The sequence below is a fragment of the Martes martes genome, assembly GCF_963455335.1.
Source record: "Martes martes genome assembly, chromosome: 1".
NCBI classification, from domain to species: Eukaryota; Metazoa; Chordata; class Mammalia; order Carnivora; family Mustelidae; genus Martes; species Martes martes.
Genome location: NC_137888.1, coordinates 129,316,006 through 129,334,485, shown reverse-complemented (window position 1 = coordinate 129,334,485; position 18,480 = coordinate 129,316,006). Strand labels below are relative to the sequence as shown.

Below are 18,480 nucleotides of genomic sequence, written 5' to 3'. Positions count from 1 at the left end.
AAACTCTCTGTACACTGAAAACAAAAGCGCTCCTCCCTCTTTAATGAAAACAAAGAGTTCTCTACAGTTCTTTCCAGTCAAAAAAGGAAAAAGACTTGTTTGTCCCTAGTGATTAAATCAGATACCACTTTGTATTTAAAAATAAACGTTTAGGACTTTGTATTGTGGATTCAACTTTACTGAAAGGCCTAACATTAAGCAAATCACATACTTGGGTATTTTTGCCTCCCTCCCTTCCCCAGCCTCAGATTACCTGGCTTAATCACAGCATTATCTGTTACATGAAAGATTTTAACTTTCTGTTTTGGCGGCAATCCAAGTTCTTGGTAAAATTCCAATACAGATGTAGATTTCTAGAGGAAAAGCAGCACACATAAGTAACCCATGATACTGAACGTGGAGTTCTGTGCAAGGAGATATAAACCAAGGCTTTACAACCCAGAGAACAAATCATTAAGAGCATGCTGTTCCCCTAAGGAACAAAAACCACCACATTCTATTTAAGAAAGGTGAGATTTTTATCTATAATCCAATACATCCAGGATCCAACCAGATGCATGGCGTAGCTCATATACATTACATGGAGAAAGACCTTTATCTGTAGGAAAAGGAACAGCATTTTGACTGGAGGCTGTAAGTATCAAGAACCCCAATATGGGGAAATTCCACTCTGTCTACTCTGCACCTGCTTCCAAGCAGCTGGAAGAAAACATACTAGTCACATTCAAATGTATGACCACAAACTTCAAAGTGAGTCCCAAATGTGGTCTGGCCAACCTACCTTTCCCTACTTAAATCCCTCTCACACTCTCCAAAGCCCCTTCCTTTCACAACCCCTTTTAAAACCTCCAGTATGTTTCCTTCCTTCTCCCCTCTTTGAGCTAACCACGTTGCTTGAGATTTCACTAAAAAACCAGAAAAACTAGAGCATTTCCCCAAGGTCTTATCACCCAATCAAACAGCCCCCACAAGCACTATCCCTGCCATCCCCACACCCCATGCTAGATTGTACGAGATGCGCATGGGGCAGTTTTAGCAAATGCCAATGTCAAGGCCCTTCTGTTTGGAGACTGTCGTTTCACCGATCTAAGGTGTCATCCAGGTGTCAGTGCTTTTTAAGCACTCCCTATGATTCTGATGTGAAACTGGGGCTGGAAATCACTGTGACAAGTGAACTGTCCATCCTCTTATTAGAAGTCAGATCCCTCACTGTGTACTCATCCTAGCCCTCTCTTACCTGTTCAACGGCTTTACTCTTGAAATTGTTCCCACTGCCTTCTGAATCACCAATTTCCCCCTTTCTACTGGAACTATCCTATCCAAAGATGTCACAATAACTCACATTAAAACAAAACTTACCCTTGACTATACAGTTTCCTTTCCATTCCCCCTTAAGACAATGCTCCTTGAAAAACTTCTGCTCAATCTACTTCTATCTTCCCATTCTCTCAAACCCACTTTAATCAGGTGCCTATAGCCCCTGAACACTCAATACAAAGTGCTTATCAAGGTCACCAACCATCTCTATGTGGTCAAATACACTGGTCAATACTTATCTCACTGGCTCTGCCAGCAAAGCTTGGCACAGGTGACCACTCACTCCTTGAGACTTGCACTCTCTCAGTTCTTTCATGTACTAATAATACCACGTTTCTAACTTCAATCGCAAATTCTACTCTGAACTACAAATTCATTCGTACAACCGCTAACTCAGTATTTCACTTTGGTATCACACAGCAACTCAAGTTTGATATGTCTAAAATTGAACTCAACTACCCCCCCCCCCCAAGAAACCTGCTTTCCTCTGGTTTTCCAAACTTCAATAAATAGCAACTCCATAACTCAACTGCTTGGACCCAAAATCTTGTGGATACCTTTGAATCTTTTCTTTGTCATATCCCATGTCTCAAATACCAGCAGTTCCTACAGATTCTATTAAAAATAAAGCCCACATCAATTACTTCTCACCTGCACCTCAAACCACTGTCTTTTGCCTGGATTATATTAATAGCCTCCTAATTGGTTCCCAAATTTCCACACTGCTGACACCACGGTCTATTCTCCAGTCACAGGCTGGCATGATCCTTTTGAAATTCAAGCTAAATCATGTCTCCACAATGGCGACCATCTCATGTAGAATCAATCCTAAATCCTTAACATGGTTTACAAGGTTCTATACAAGCTGACCTCATCTACTACTCTCCTCCTGGCTCACCCTGCTTTAGGTACAATGCATTCCTCACATTCCAAGAACACATTAGACAATAACCTTGGATCCTTTGCACATACTATTTCCCCTGCCTGGAGTGCTTTTCAGATTTTTGCGGGACTTGCTCCCACACTTTATTCAGGCCTCTATCTAAACATTAACTTACCTTTCCTGATTATTCTACCTAAAATAGCACCACTTTGTCACTTGTAAACCCCTCAGCCTTAGTCTACAAAGCACTTCTATTTGTCATGATACGCATTTTTTATTGTGTATCTTCTAAGCCATGGCCTCCCTGTATCATCCCCAATCTCACCAAAATGTAAGCTTCTTGAGAACAGAAACTTTAGTTCCTGCTACATCCCCAGCTCCTGGTAGGTCCTGCCATCTGTTTTTCCCTCCACCATGCCCTTTTTTCTGTACTGTAAACATCCTTGAATAAAAAATATCTTTGAATAGAAAACTTTATGAATATCTCATTTCCTTAAAATAATGTCCTGGGGCTTTTTCCTTTTCTTAGTTCTTAAGACTCTTGATACAGATTGCTAGAAGACTTGACAAAAAAGTTGTACCACTTTCTATTTCCTGATGTGAAGAGTGCCTCTTTCCTGGGACTATAACTAACACAGGTGTATCTATCTTCCTGATGCTCTTTCCCCCTCAACTTCCCCTCTCATCACAAAAGAAACACCTGCAGGTCCCCAAGGAACCTCAGTACTCTATGTATGCTTACCTATGTCTGCCTATGCCAGTCTCTTGGCAGTAATTCTTTCCCACCCCTGTACCTCCAAAGCTCATTAAAAATTTGTTAAATATATGTCTAGTCTCAGCTCCAGTAATATTTCCTGTCCCAATTCCTGCATGGGCAGCCTTGCTAGAGCAGACCACTCCTTGGTCTATGCGATCTTTAGACCTTGCCTATATCTCAAATATTGTCCACATTACCTTACACTTATCAACTTATATGAATGTTTGCCTGCCTGCTGGAGCACCTGGATGGCGAGCTGTTTTATTCACCTATGTTTGTAAATTTAGAGCTAAGTACAGTTACGAGTCATATACTGCAGAAGTGAGTTAAATGAATGGTGAAGACACAAAAGATGGAGGACAGACATCCATCTGTGTGTGAAGTTCTGATTTGCCTCACCAAGTCACACCTTTCCATTCTTGCTGCTGTATCAGTTCTTGGCACACAACATTACTGTGTTTACAATGTTATCTTCAAGTCTAGTTATTAAAAATTGTAGGACTTAAATAAAGATTATGACTTACTCTGAACATGAACAAATCTTCAAGAAACTAAACTATGAAACCAAACCAAGAGTAATTTGTAGTCAAAAAGCAAAAATAGCAGCAACTAAAAGACCCGAACCAACTCAAGACAATGCCAATGATGTACTGAAAACCGAGCACCACTGTCCCCAATCCAATGGAGTATCTGCACAGTCTTAATCACAGAATATATGAATATGGAGAAATCTTCAGTTACTTGATGATTTCAGTTTAAAATGTACGCTGCTGGTGCCACTTTGTACCCTACTGAGAAGGCTGCGTTTGGTAGACATGAAATTGGGTGGCACTGGCCTGTAATGTTAATTTTTGGATCAACCCACAAGCCCTGGGAAGTCCTTGGGGACCTCCAGTGGAACCATGCAACAGACCCTGAGAAGCCCTGCTATGGATGCCCATGAAGGGTTGTTTTGTACTCACAGTGTTCCCTCAAGAAGCTATCTTTTCCACCTTTCCTCCAAGAGTGATGACATAAGTTTATCCCAGTCATTCCCTATACTTTTGCCTCCCACATACTGAAATCTAACACTGATATTCAACACCACCCTTATTAAGGCCTCTACTTTTCTTTTCTTTTTTTTTTTTTTAAGATTTTATTTATTTGTCAGAGGAGAGAGAGAGATAGCACAAGAAGAGTGAGGGGCAGAGGGAGAGGGAGAAGCAGACCCCACTGAGCAAGGAGCCCAACACAGCTCTTGATCCCAGGACCCTGGGATCACGACCTGAGGCAAAGGCAGATGCTTAACTGACTAAGCCACCCAAGCGTCTCTAGGTCCCTACTTTTTAACTCCAGTCATGCACACTTCTTTCACATCAAAAGCAAACACATAAATTCTCATTTAAAAATGAGATTACATTTGCAATTGCAAATTGCAATTATTTTCCTGATGTATCAGATTTAAATTCATTATATTGTAGAACAGAGTTTAAATTTATTCTTGACATTCACATATTCTACTTGATGATTTTAAAAACATATTCTTTCATTAATATCAGTTTCTAAGTATATGAGGAAGCTTCTAAGAAAAAACTTCTTTTTCAGAAACACAAAATAGATAAGATAAACATCTTGACCTAAGGAACTACAGACTGAGACATAAAAGGTAATACATACTTCGTGATTATATCCCAATTTCATTAAATAATATTTTCTTTAAAAAATCAAAATATCATAAAACTAATTGGGTATCAGTTGTGAGAAAATCCAGAAGCTCAAGTTAAGTTGAAAGCAGCAGCAGTGTAACAGAAGTTTTTTTTGAACTTCCAAATAAATGATTTCAGAAGGCAATTTAAAAGACTGACAGCAGTGTCACACTTGGATAATCCCATCTATGAGGCTGCATTTTTTTTCTCCCTCTTTAGAGTTCTCTGCAATTATCCTTCTCACAATGAAAATGCTTCTCTGCTCCTAAGATGAATTGATTTAATCAACTTTTTTTTTTTTTTAAAGATTTTATTTATTTATTTGACAGACAGAGATCACAAGTAGGCAGAGAGGCAGGCAGAGAGAGAGGAGGAAGCAGGATCCCTGCTATGCAGCAGAGAGCCCGATGTGGGGCTCGATCCCAGGACCCTGGGATCATGACCCGAGCCGAAGGCAGAGGCTTTAGCCCACTGAGCCACCCAGGCGCCCCTTGATTTAATCAACTTTTAAGGCTACTTAACCTCCTATGTTTTTATTTATAATAAGTTACAAAAATAGCAAAAGCAAAACAGTCTAATTTCTTGGAGGCCTAAATTCTTTACAGAGTAAAAGACACAAAACAAAACAGTTCTACCCCTATTATAAATAAAGTTGATGCAGTCAATTCATTTTAGAATACTTAACTATTTGATATTTTATATTCATAGGTCTATGTTTTTAAAATCTTCTATAACCAATTTACTTGCAGTTTCTCTGAGGGTTACACTATACAAGAGAAAGTTTGCATATTTTTAGTTTTGAAAATCTTTTTCCTTTCTGAACCAAAATTCTTACGAAGAATTCTAAAACTTCATTTTCACATCTTATTTGAAGAAAGGTCATTCAAAGACAAATCTTTTTCTTAATATTGTTAATACATGTCCTCTGGACCTAGAAAATTTATTATCTTCTTTTTTTCTTTTTTTTTTTCTTTAAGATTTATTTATTTTAGAAAGAGAAAGAAAGCAAGCATGAGCAGGGGAGAGGGGCATGGAGAATCTTAAGCAGACTCCACACGGAGAGCAGAGCCTGACGGGGGGCTCGGTCCCACAACCCTGAGATCATGACCTAAGCTGGAACCAAGAGTCAGTTGCTTAACCAACTGTGCCATCCAGGTGCCCCTAGAAAATGTTTACCTTGGAGAAAAAGAAAGACCCTTGTAGCACTTTCCATACCAGAGAACTAAATTAAAAATCTGTGTAAGGTAAGTGGCTGGAAATCCACCACAACATAATCAAGCATCCAAATCACCTTGCTGTGTGGTATAGTCACTAAAGAGAATATAGCTTAACATATGTAGACCACAGTCTCAGGTATGAAAGTATTATCATTTCTGCAATTTTTTTAAAAGATTTATTTGATAGAAAGAGAGAGAGAGTCGACAAGCAGGCTCACCACTATGCAAGGAGCCAGACTCAGGGCTATGTCTCAGAACTCTGGGATCAGGGGCGCCTGGGTGGCTCAGACGTTAAGTGTCTGCCTTCGGCTCAGGTCATGATCCCAGGGTCCCAGGATTGAGCCAGGCATTGGGCTCCCTGTTTGGCAGGAAGCCTGCTTCTCCCTCTCCCACTCTGCATGCTTGTGTTCCCTCTCTTGCTATCTCTCTCTCTGTCAAATAAATAAAATCTTAAAAAAAAAGGAAAAAAAAAAAACAAAACAACTCTGGGATCATGACCTGAGCCAAAGGCAGACGCTTAAACAACTGAGCCACCCAGGCTCCCCATTTCTAAAATATTTTAATCATTAGTATTAATAAAATCTGTAGGACATCTTCCTCACTAAGTAAAATAGAATAAATTGAGCTGCCAAATACATTTGGTAGGGGGGCTTTTGTTTTCTCTTGAGAACTAAGACATTAGAGAACCAATGGAGACTTTTAGAACTAAAAAGATTTAGCAACCTTCAAGGACAATTCCCTGTTTTCTTGTGTAAGAAAATAGATATTCAAAATAAGTGGAGTGAAGGGAGCTAACGGGAGAAGTCAGAATTAGAACTCAGCTCTTCTGACCCCACATCCACTTGTTTTTCCACTATCTCATAGTTCTGGAAATAATAATTACAGATCTGTTGGAGCAGAACGGATTATCCCAACATCATGTTTGATTCACAAATATCAAGGCAATAAAGTCATGAATTTACAAAATTGGTAATGAAAATAGATGATGGTGCTAAAACATTAACAAAAACACAGAAGTACAATTAATGAGAAAACAGGCATCTATCAAAGCAAATGATTATTTACATGAAGATTAGCATGTATTTACATATTTAAAAATTCAAACATCTGAAAAAGTCTGACATTTTTAAGTTTTCATAAATACCTCACTGTGCTTTTCATTACTGTGAAACTATTTAAACCCCAAAATTATTAGCCAATAAACTGTCAAGAATTAATCGCAGACTAAAGTATATATAAACTATACAATACCATAATATGCAAAAGTAGTTAACTTCTCTAACACTTAGGAGACAGGCCTCAATGGTCTCTAGTCCTATCAAACTATAGGACTCCAACAATTTTAACCACCTTGAACTCACCGATCAGTATATCCCACTGTTTATAGAACAACTCCTCCTGAATTTTCTATAAATACTTCACACACTTCTTTGCTTTTCCAAAACTTCCCTTTCTTTCTCTGTCACTATTCCAGGTTACAGAATCCGCACTGAACTAGGTACTCAGGAATTGCTCTAAGCCTGTGTCCCCTTACCACGTACTCAGCCAGTCTTGTACAATTCCCTGCCCTCTCCAAGCCCAATTCAACTACCTTGGGTCAAAAGCCTTTTATCAACTCTCCCCAGTGCTTAAAACAACTTCCTAAATGTTCTCCCTGCATCCAGAGTCTTCTAATTTAATTAACTAAGACTATGATTTGACAATATCACCGCCCCAATTGAAGAATTCAGAAAGCTCCTGGCAGTCTACACGATGAAGTCTAAACTCTTTAGCACTCTACCCTGACAGGTGCATCTTTGTACCTTTACCATCTTCCCTGGCTGGCCCACACGCTCATACACTAAGAGTTCATATACCACACTTCTCTTTCCAAGCACACATATTCTCTTCCATGTGTCTCTGCAGAAGCTACCTGAAACTAGTAACTCCAAGTTGCAGTATTTGCCCACCTGCAAAATGGGGATAAAAATACTACTTACCTACGAGGTTTGTCGCCAGGATGAAATGAGATTTTTGAAATGTGCCTGATATGTTAAAACAGGTATTCCTGCTGACATGCTTTTTCTTTTCTGGTCTCCACTCTGTGAAACCTTTTGGGATTTTCCCAAACAGAACTGGCCGTCCCCTATTCCATGCTTCTTGCATGTGTAATCCTATACAGGGATGGCAGATTTATTTGTCCATCTTTCCCATTAGCCTATGAGCACCCAGAGGGTGAATGTTAAGATATAATTAAGAAAGTAAGATCTGAAGTCTGACTGTCACCCTACCTCTTACCAGTGGGTGGCCCTGAAGGAGTTCCTAACCTCTTTAGCCTCAGATGCTAAGAAAATTAAATAACAGTCTTAATGATTATGTATCCACGTGTAATAAGTGCTCAACAAAGTTAACTATGACAACCAAATAGGAGGCACACAATAAATACTTGCTAGTTTTGACAGTTGTATAGTATGGGTTGTATCCTATTTACCATACATGTTCATTTCATAAACAATTTACAATGGAAAAAATGTTTATCTTAGGTATAAGCACAATGTTTTAGTAAACTTGAGGATGTTTCATTACTTATTAGTGAAAACCATCACCATTTCTAGAAATTCTCTGCTTTTAGTCATCCAACAGAGGATACTAACTGCACAGATTTCTCAAATGTAAGTTATATATTTAGCATCCTAATAGTATTCTATGGGGGAAAAATGCTTTATTTCTAAAAACCTGATGTAGGTTTGAATATAGCTCTATCCCAAGTACTGAAAGTTCCTTCTAGGGAGGGTCTAAACTGGGTGTTTCCTGTGTGCTCTAGGGACTTAAAATTTTTTTCAGATCTTAGTATTGTCACATCACCATTTCTCCCCACGTCGGAAATGTTCTTCACATTGCAGAGAATCATGCCTGGGGAGTATACATCATGGGATGGTTCTGGAAGCTTACAGACTCAAAACAATGCTGTTTGTATATGATGCCAGTGCTGTTAAAGTTCTTGTTAAGATGATGAATATAGTTTATTCGTTCTCATGGATGCGACAAGAAAGGACTATGTTTTGCATCTTCTTAGGAAATACAGTGTTTGTGAAAGTATTTGAATTGGTATAAAGTTGTAGGATTTTTAGTTTATGTGAACTCTGAATAGACTCTACCTTTTAGTTTTCCATGTGTGTTTTAAGAAAATTACAATATTTGATGATGAAAGATACTTAGAGAAATATACACAACAGTGAAAATAAAAACAACTTCTTGATTGTATGATATATTGTACTGTATTCTCATATTGATGGTGACAATTTCAGATTAAAAAAATGCACAAAAAATGTTCCTTCTAGTATAGACAAATTAGTCCCCACATGCTGCTGGTGTCAGGTATTCAGACAACTTAGAAAAAAATGAGAAATTAAACATAAATGACAAAATAGCTACTATCTATTGAGTATCTGTGACATGCTAAGCACATATGAGAAATCTCATTAATCTTGTTAACAAACCTCTTAAGTAAGTAGTATTTTTATCTCCACTGAACAGATGGGCAAATACTTCAGCTCAGAGGGTAAAGTTACTTGTTTCAAATACTGAGGAGAGGTACTGGAACAAACTCAAATTCTCTCAGAATCCTGGTTTCAATGGCTTCACTAGCCTGCCTTCCCTCAAACCCACAATTTACCTCATGGATAAACACAAATTTGACTATGGAACTGCCTCAAAACTTAAAGAATTCAGATCTGAAACTAATGAAATGTACTCTTCTAAAGAATGAAAACATATCCTTACATGGAAACGTGATACAGTTTTTCCTCCTACAGTTAAGGCCGCCCGTTTTCCATTATGGTTTTCCTTTGGCGTGTATTTTAGAACATGACAGTCTTGTACCTAAGGAAACAAATATAAAAAAACAAAACTAAGTATGTGCTAAGATACACTTTAGCATATCATCCCAGCCACACTAAAAGCCATAGAACAATTAGGGATTCCCTAAAGTTAATTTATCCATCATTCCTCTAAAATCAACCACAATCTTAAAATACAGAAATAATTTTAGAAAAAAAAAAATCAAGTTCAGAGCATACAGACAACACATACAGAAGAGTGCCTAAAGCATAAATACACAATAGAATGAGTATGAAGAAAATACGATGTACCGCCACCCATGTCAAGAAGTAGAATCTACAAAGCCTGTATGTCTCTTCCTAGTAATCTTCCTCCCCACCTTTTTTTTTTTAACCCCTAGAGCAGTGGTTCTCAAAGTGTGGTCCCCAAATAAGCAACATCAACATCACCTAGGAACCTGGTGAAAATGCTGGTCCTCATGCCCCAGCCCAGACCAACTGAATCAGAATCTCCTCCTTTTATAACCCTTCTAGGTGATTAAGGCTCACTAAAGTCTGAGAAGCACTGCCCTAGAAATAAATACTATTCTTGATACATAGTAATTATTTACTTACTTTTCCTTACAGTTGCTACCTTTAAAATTTTGCATGTAGTTTATTGTTGCCTGCCTTAGACTTTGTAAAAACAGAATCAGGTTGTACTTTTCCATGTCTTGCTTTTCACTTGTTTATATTACTAAGTTTCATCCACAGTGCTGTGTGTAACTCTCTTCTGTTCATTTTCATTGCTATCCTGCATTCTGTTACATAAATACCGTGACTTATTCTTCTGTTCTGCTACTGGACATTTGGGTTATTTCCAGTTTTGGAGTACTAAGAACAATACTGCTATAAACATTGTTGTAAAGTAATAAAGTTCAAGTTTTCTATTAACACTCAGGAGTGGAATTGCTATACTATAAGATCCACCTATCTCAACTTTAACCACATAATTATACTAACTGTTTTCTGAAGTGGTTGTACCAACGTACAATTCCACCAGTCATTGCCAAAAGTTCCCTAAGTTCCTTAGAGTTTTAGGAACTATAATCTTCTCTTTGATCAGTCAGAGTCAATAAAACCGTCCTAAGACTTGTAGGCCCTCTGGGCCTATGTGCATGAGCTCTCATTTTAATCACCAACATCTGTCTAATCACTTGTCTAAGACGAGGCCCCAAAGATGAACTCAGGTGTCCAAACTGATTTGGGGAATGATGGTCTCCTAACGCTACCAGTAATTTCTCTAATAATCATCATAAAGACAACAGCAGCCAATGTATACTGGACATTTAACACTGTTTTAAGTGCTTGATGTTTATCACCTTGTGCAACCCTCACAAAAATCTTTGAGGTAGGTAATAATTATTTCTTTTATTTTATTTTTATTTTTTTTAAAAGATTTTATTTACTCATTTGACAGACAGAGATCACAAGTAGGCAGAGAGGCAGACAGAGAGAGAGGGGGAAGCAGGCTCCCCGCTGAGCAGAGAGCCCGATGCGGGGCTCGATCCCAGGACCTTGGGATCATGACCTGAGCCGAAGGCAGAGGCTTTAACCCAATGACCCACCCAGGTGCCCCAATAATTATTTCTTTTCCCAAATACAATTATATCTTTTGCAGAGGAGGCAGAATGTTCCAAGGAACATAGCCAGGAAGTGGCAGAAACAAGATCTAAAGTCAGATATTCTGGTCTCAGGGACCACTTTCTTAACCATTAGAGTTTGTTTTATCTCAGAGAACAAAACACTGCCTCTCCAGACAAGAATGTTACATTCTATGATAGCGAAGAGATCAAAATTTTAATTTTGAGTTGAAAGAATGAAAATAAGATGGGACTGAGACATTTTTCCAATTATGAATTCAACTGGTACACCTGTGAGAAGCTAGGTTACAAACATTTTTTTTTTTATTCATGGTCGTAGTTAACCTTATGACAGTATCAAGAAAGCCACCACTCAGGCAAGAATGAAACATTCACTGAAACAGAAGTAAAGTTCTTTAATAGTATTTATGCTTGACATTAGCCCATTCTTCATCACACAGTCACATGTTTCAGGATACAAATACTGTCCATTCAGGTTTGCACAAATAGATCTTGGCACACATACAGATCTGTTACATCCTCTCTTTCTCACCTGAAGTAATGTAACCACATGCTTTTGACCATCTTTGGTCCATAAAGGCATCATACCCAGCTTCAGTGCAATAAGGCCTACTCTAGAGGAACCTGGTAATTAAAAGCAAATCAGTGTTATTACAAACTTTTTCAACACTCACTAACATGAATAGTATTTCCTATGCTGTGATGTCAATACGAGCAACAGTTAAGAAACATGCTAACATATATATTCAAAGAGTAAAACACTACTGTTCTTAGAAATGTAAGAGATTTCAACCATGGCTAGGTAACAAACTGTTACTTAATAAATCTCTGTATAATGAATAAATATATGAGAACTATTCTAAATAAGGAAAATAGGTAAACTGAGAGTCTGGTTTTAAAACAATGGTATTCATAGAGGACATGATAAATCCATCATTACGCTTTGCTTTTCTAGTATCAATTCGTATCTAACCCCATTAACTAGAAAACATCTATTCAAATTCTAAGAACTCAGCTGGTGTTAAAGGATGACACAAGTGGTCAAGTTGCTAAAATATGTCAGCCTCCACCATGCCACCTAGATTTCTTGCCTAAGTTATAAAGTTGCTCCACTAAGAATTTTTTAAAGATTTTATTTATTTGTGTGTGTGAGAGAGAGAGAGAGAGAGCACGCATGCACAAGCAGGGGGATGGTAGGCAGCAGGAATGGAAGGCAGGGGGAGAAGCAGGCTCCCTGCCGAGCAAGGAGCCTGATACAGCACTAGTTTCCAGGACCCAGGGATCATGACCTGAGCTGAAGGCAGATGCTCAACCAACTGAGCCACCCAGGTGTCCCTAGAACTTCTGATCACTATATAATTCAACTGTCACAATAAACCCCAACCAAAGACCACATTCTCAACAGGACAGGTCTTATTCTTGGTATGGCTACAGATGGGGTTAGGACTCTACTATGCACAAGGAGCTGATTCTAGGGTTATTCTTGGCAAACCTAGGGTGCTAGAACACTCCAACTGAAAACATCCCAGTGTAGTTTAGATCCTACTCCTCCAGATTTTCTTCCCTATTTATTTTATACACACACACACACACACACACACACATATATACATATATATGATTTTTTTTATCTGAAGGAAATCAGAAAACATTTGCAGAACGATTTTCCTTTCACCTACAAAACAGCTTCTTCAGGAAGTCTTGATTACCATCAGACATTTTACTAATAGTAGACCAGCATGCTAGAAATAACCTTGCAAACCAAACCATGATGAAACAGACACACTTAAGACACGAAAAGTGAATTCAAGAGATGATAAATTCATCAAGCAGTCACCATGATTTTGAATGCTCCAGCCACACAGTAACTAGGAAATGAGAAACCATCAAAAATAACTACCTGGTTCCCAGGGATGTAGAGGCCATGGTTCATCTTTCAAAGGACACAGTTTACTTGCTAATTGGGCTTTATTTTCATCAGAGACCAACTGCTTAACAAATGGGACATTTTCTTCAGAGAGATGCTCATCCCACCAAGTAGCACTCTTGCCATGGAGACTTCTAGCCAAAAGCCAGATGTCCGTTCTGTAAAAATAAAAATTAGAAAAGAAATCAAAATATAAAAAGTTCCCCCATTTAATGTGGGGAAAAGAAGCCATATGAGTTGTAAAGTGTAGTCCGGGCCTTAGGAAAGGATTTGGAATCTGTGCAAGTTTTTTTTCCCCCTGACATTCCTTATGATAATAATGGGGCTTACACTTTAACTATTAATGATTACCCTAGTGTAAAAGGTCTTCATCTCCTCTGGTATAAACCAATTTCTAACAGAGCTGTCCTACCTAGACATTGGAGAAGCCACTGACCCATCTGTATGTGTACTTTAATAGTTTACATTCAACGGAGGTGGCAGACTGTGGGACGCTGATCTCTGATAAGCTCACCTCTTTCCACCAAGGACAGGCCTAGGCTCAGAAGATCCATAAAAGACATGATCTCTGAGCACGTGAACACACCAAGGAAGACCTTGTATCGGGAAGGAGGTGTGTAATTCTTGCACGGAGCCTCAGAAAAGAAATAAGGCTTTCTGTCACCTACCTACCTTTCCTAGTCAGGTGCTAGACTCTAACTCCAGGTTAGAGTTCCAGTTTTACACTAATTAGTTGAGTGACCTTGGGTAAGTCACTGCCCCAAGCTTCCGTTTTATCTGCAAACTGCAATCATGACAGTACGGAATAATGACAGCGTCTGCGAAACGAGTAACAATAGCAATTCTATCTCGTGAGGCTACACAAGCTAAGGCGCATAACATACCGAACAAAGCATTCAGTACACAGAAAACACCCAGTAATTGGTAGATAATATTATTGCTGTTGGTAATAGTCTCCGCCAGCCACTGGCTCATAAACATTAAAAACAAACAAAAAATCACCCCTTCACTCCTTTAATGCACACTTCCTTGGAGTAACGCTCCTCAGTCCTCTGTGCCTACGGTCTGGTACCGAGCCCCTCCCTCCTCCACCCAGGGCAGACCCCTCCGCACCGGGCCACGGCACTGCTCCAGGTCTGTACTTCGCAGGGACTAACCCCCCACACCCTGTCTCTAGACCACCCACCTGTTTGCCGAGGCCCGGACAGCACCCAGGCCGCCCGCGCTCCAGCCCAGCACCTGGCCGCTGGCCTGAGCCAGCAGCCTCCAACCAGGCATGGAGTGACCGGGGAGGGCTTGCCCTGTTCCTCTTCCCGGCTCCCCGCGGCTCTGCTTTCAAGGCGCCCCACGCTTCAGCCGCAAGCCCGCCACGAGCCTCCCGGGAACGTCCCGCCGGACGCCTGCCGCTGCCCTCCGTGACCGGAAAAGAGTTGCGGACCCACTTCCGGTCCGTTTCCCAATGCATTCCGGACACCAGAGCCGTCCCTGGAACTAGAGTTCCGCCTTCGGATAGTCCTACCTTGGATCCCGGTTAGGGTAGAATGGGCAGGGACTGACTCTCCAGGGGTTGAAAAAAAGGGATGTTTGGAGTTAAAACTTTGCAAGAATGAGGCGAACTAGAGACAGGCTCCTTGAGAAAGCGAAATCACTTCTAAGTAATGTGCATTGTGGGGCAGTTCATTGTACTCAGCAAACTTTGATATTGTTATACTGGCTTATGTTGAAAACAGCCCCAAAAGGAAATTGTTATTTTTATATTATAAACGAGGGAACAGAGACTCGGAATTTTGGTGCTGGCCCAAAGTAGTACATCTGGCAGGTGGTCAGAGCTGGCACTGAAACCGGACCGGCATGTATTAACTATAGAATATGGCCAAGGTGATGATGTGTGGCTTGCAGGGCTGGATCATACAGAGCATTGGTACTTCTGTCTTGGTCTCTTGCATTACTCCTTATGAGGAAAGACAGTGGTCATGTCCTGCAGATATTTGAACAGCCCTGTAGAGAGTCTCCTTACCAGCCAGAAGTGAGCCACCTAGAAGTGGATTCTCCGGGTCCAGGCAGCCCTTCAGATGACTGCATCTCATGAAAGACCTTGCTCCTGAACTGCCCAGCCAAGGAGTTCACAGGTTCCTGATCAGAAAAAAATTGCCAAAGAGAATAAATGATGACTCTTACTTTGACTAAGTTTTAGAGTGAGTTACAAAGCAGCAGTAAGGAGCTACTACACATTCTTTACAAGTAAACCCTTTTCCTGTGTTCCAGACCCAGACTAATCAGCATGTGTGTGCCTTGGGCCATCATTCTAATTCTCCAAAGATCCATTTCCTTATTTGTTAAATGGGTGTTTACAAAAATTTGGAAATACGAATTCAAGAATTTAGCTATTTCAACAGTCTTTTTTTATTAGTGATCTGGCTAGCCTGATTTAAAATCTCCAGGCGATGGTCAATTCTTGGTTACTACTTGGAATTCAGTAGGCTGGAAATCTTTGCTTTGTTTGCTCTTCCATTCAACCTGTTGCTATCGTGGTTACCTCGGACACTTCCAAATAATATTTTGGGCATTGGAGGAAAAATTACATCTTTTAATTCTAGACAGGCTACCTGGCATCCCAGTTACATAAACAACTGTCATATGATCTCTCTGATATGAGGAATCTGAGAGGCAGAGCAGAGGGTCATGGGGTGAAGGGAGGGAAAAATGAAACAAGATGGGACCGGGGAGGGAGACAAACCATAAGAGACTCTTAATCTCAGGAAACAAACTGAGGGTTGCTGCAGGGGAGGGGGTGGGAGGGATGGGGTGGCTGGGGATGGACATTGGGGAGGGTATGTGCTTTGGTGAATGCTGTGAATTGTGTAAGACTGATGATTCAAGACCTGTCAAGAGTAAGACCTGCACCCCTGAAACAAATAATACATTATATGTTAATTTAAAAAAAAAAGAAAGACTCTTCATTGAACAAGCATACCCTGAGGTGTGCTACATGTAAAAAGCTGGAGGAAAAAAAGGCTTTCCTATCACTGCCAATAGCTAGCATTTCTTGTGTATATGGTACATGTTCAGTGTTGTGGAAATCCATCAAAGACCACTGGGAGCACACCCAATCTCATACAAGGTTAAGTTTAATTAGCTTGGGACAATAAGAGAAAGCATACACAAGATGCTGTCTTGATGAGTTGGGAGGGACTTAAGCCAGGTGATTTTAAGTTGGCACCAGGGAAGCTGGGACTTATTTTGGAATGCTATCAAGAAGCAAGGACAGTTCAGCAATTGGGCATCTCGAAAATTTTGTTCTGGAGGCAAGAAAAACAAAGTCAGACCCGGGATGATGTTGGTATGAAGGCAGAATTCAGAAGATGGAACTGTTAGTCACTTTGTAACCGTGGTGTGGCCTCGGGTATGGTCTGTTAGAAATCTCGTGTTGATGTTCCATTATAAACACTGTAGTTTGATTACGAACAGAATTCATTTTCACTCTTTCAGTTTATTTTCCCACTTAATCTTTCTAACAGCCCTATATGCTAATACTATAATTATCTCCATTTTACAGTCAAGGAAAAAAAAAACTCAGAGCGATTACATAACTTAAATAAGGTCACTCAGTTAGTAAGTGGTAGAGCCAAGATTTAAATCTCAGGAGTATGAGCACAATGCTTTTGCTCTGAACAATTTTATTTGGCTCTCTGTGGCAAATATTGCATTAGAAACTTTCTAGGGCTAAAAGGGAAAGTTAGTGAGTAAACATAGCATACACAGTGGTCTGAGGATTGAGGAGTCAGCCATTCAGTCTAGCCTTTGCCCCTGGTGCCAAGTCTCCCCAGGTCCATATTAGAGACCTTGAGTCAATGAAACCCTTAGCAGGCACCACTGCTTAACTGAATCTAAGGAAAACGTGCTTTGTTCCCTGTTATGTAGCACTCGTGGCCTGATTGCCGGCTGGGCCTGGAGGTGGCATCATGTTTGATTTTGTCACTGCAGTATGCTGCTAATCGACAATGACCAGGCCCAGTTCTCAAAGAAATCAGCCCGGACTCCTTTAGGGCACTCAAGCACTATGCTCAAGAGTCTAACACTTTCTGATGCCGTCCTTCAGATACTGCCCCCTCTCGACTTCACTTTGCCTCTCTGGGGGTTCAGTTCCTCATTGGAACAAACATAACCTTCACAATCTCTTTTTAGTACTACAATTAAAATTCAAAAAGCTTTTTTGAATTTCCCCCTTTTTACATAAAACATTAAGAGTAGATTCACTTCTGAATTTCTAAGACCACATCTAACAAAAAAGAATCATCACAGATTATCTTTTCTACATGTTTCTGCCTTTAAGCTCTTTAGTTAGTTCTTACAATGTTAGTGATATGTCCTGTATGGTTGGCTTATTGCAGGCTAATTAATTATTCATTGTTGGTTAATTTACATTTTATATTCATTTATGCTGTCTCTTAGTTCACAACGTGCCTTGTATTTGAAATTAAAAATCTTTTTGAGGTGAGTTTACACTTTCCATTAAACTACCCTTGGCTTTCTTCCATTTTTCTATAAGTTGTGAGAATTTAGCATGTTCTAAAATCAAGAGAGATGTTACGAAGGTAATCTGAGCATTGAATGGAGGAATAGGTAAAATGAAGCTTTGAACTTTGAGATTCCATTGCTAGCTGAACAGAAAACTTAAAAGGCCATATTGCAAAATCCACAGATGCTCGTTCAGTAAGATGATGATGAGTTCTGTTTCAGTGTCCTTCAGTAATACCAAGTTACAATTTTCAACTTTGATATAATGCTTTTAAAAACATAATTTTTATTTATAAATTCTTAAGTCAGCCCAGAGATTTTAGGGATCCAAGAGATGACCATACTGGAAAGTCCAAAAAGAAAAAAGAAGAAGCCAGAGGAGGAGTAAGAGTAGGAGAGTAGGAGAAGGGAAGAGAAGGAGAAGGAGGAAAAAGAGGAGGAGTGTGGCTATGTAGTGATGCGGATTTAAAGTTTCTCAGCATCCTTCCTGCCTCTGTTGTATTCAGAATGGTTCTGAAACTTAATGTAATTAAACCCATCTGTGTTGCTTTAAAATTCTTTGGTGACTGAACAGAAGTGTTAGCTATAGACAGTGCAGCGTCACATGCCAGGGGACCAAATGCTTTAAACCAAAGGAAAGTCCTTTTTCCTGGTCTTTCTCCTGATGCCAGTGTGGTTCTGATGGCTGGAGTGCGGTTCTAGACCAGTGAGTGTT

At 39.8% G+C, this 18,480-nt stretch overlaps 1 protein-coding gene across 1 annotated transcript in view; it reads right to left on the bottom strand.

Annotated features, from left to right (window-relative positions):
- The window catches only part of MRPL3 (mitochondrial ribosomal protein L3), a 40,164-nt gene extending 25,467 nt beyond the window's left edge, over nucleotides 1-14,697 (bottom strand). The window contains exons 1-5 of the mRNA XM_080802888.1: nucleotides 14,434-14,697; nucleotides 13,221-13,405; nucleotides 11,853-11,944; nucleotides 9,622-9,720; nucleotides 254-353 (exon numbers count right to left, since the gene is read on the bottom strand). Coding sequence (XP_080659014.1) covers nucleotides 254-353; nucleotides 9,622-9,720; nucleotides 11,853-11,944; nucleotides 13,221-13,405; nucleotides 14,434-14,525 — 568 coding nt within the window. The 5' untranslated portion in view covers nucleotides 14,526-14,697. The remainder of the gene's footprint in view (nucleotides 1-253; nucleotides 354-9,621; nucleotides 9,721-11,852; nucleotides 11,945-13,220; nucleotides 13,406-14,433) is intronic.
- Nucleotides 14,698-18,480: the final 3,783 nt, after the last annotated feature.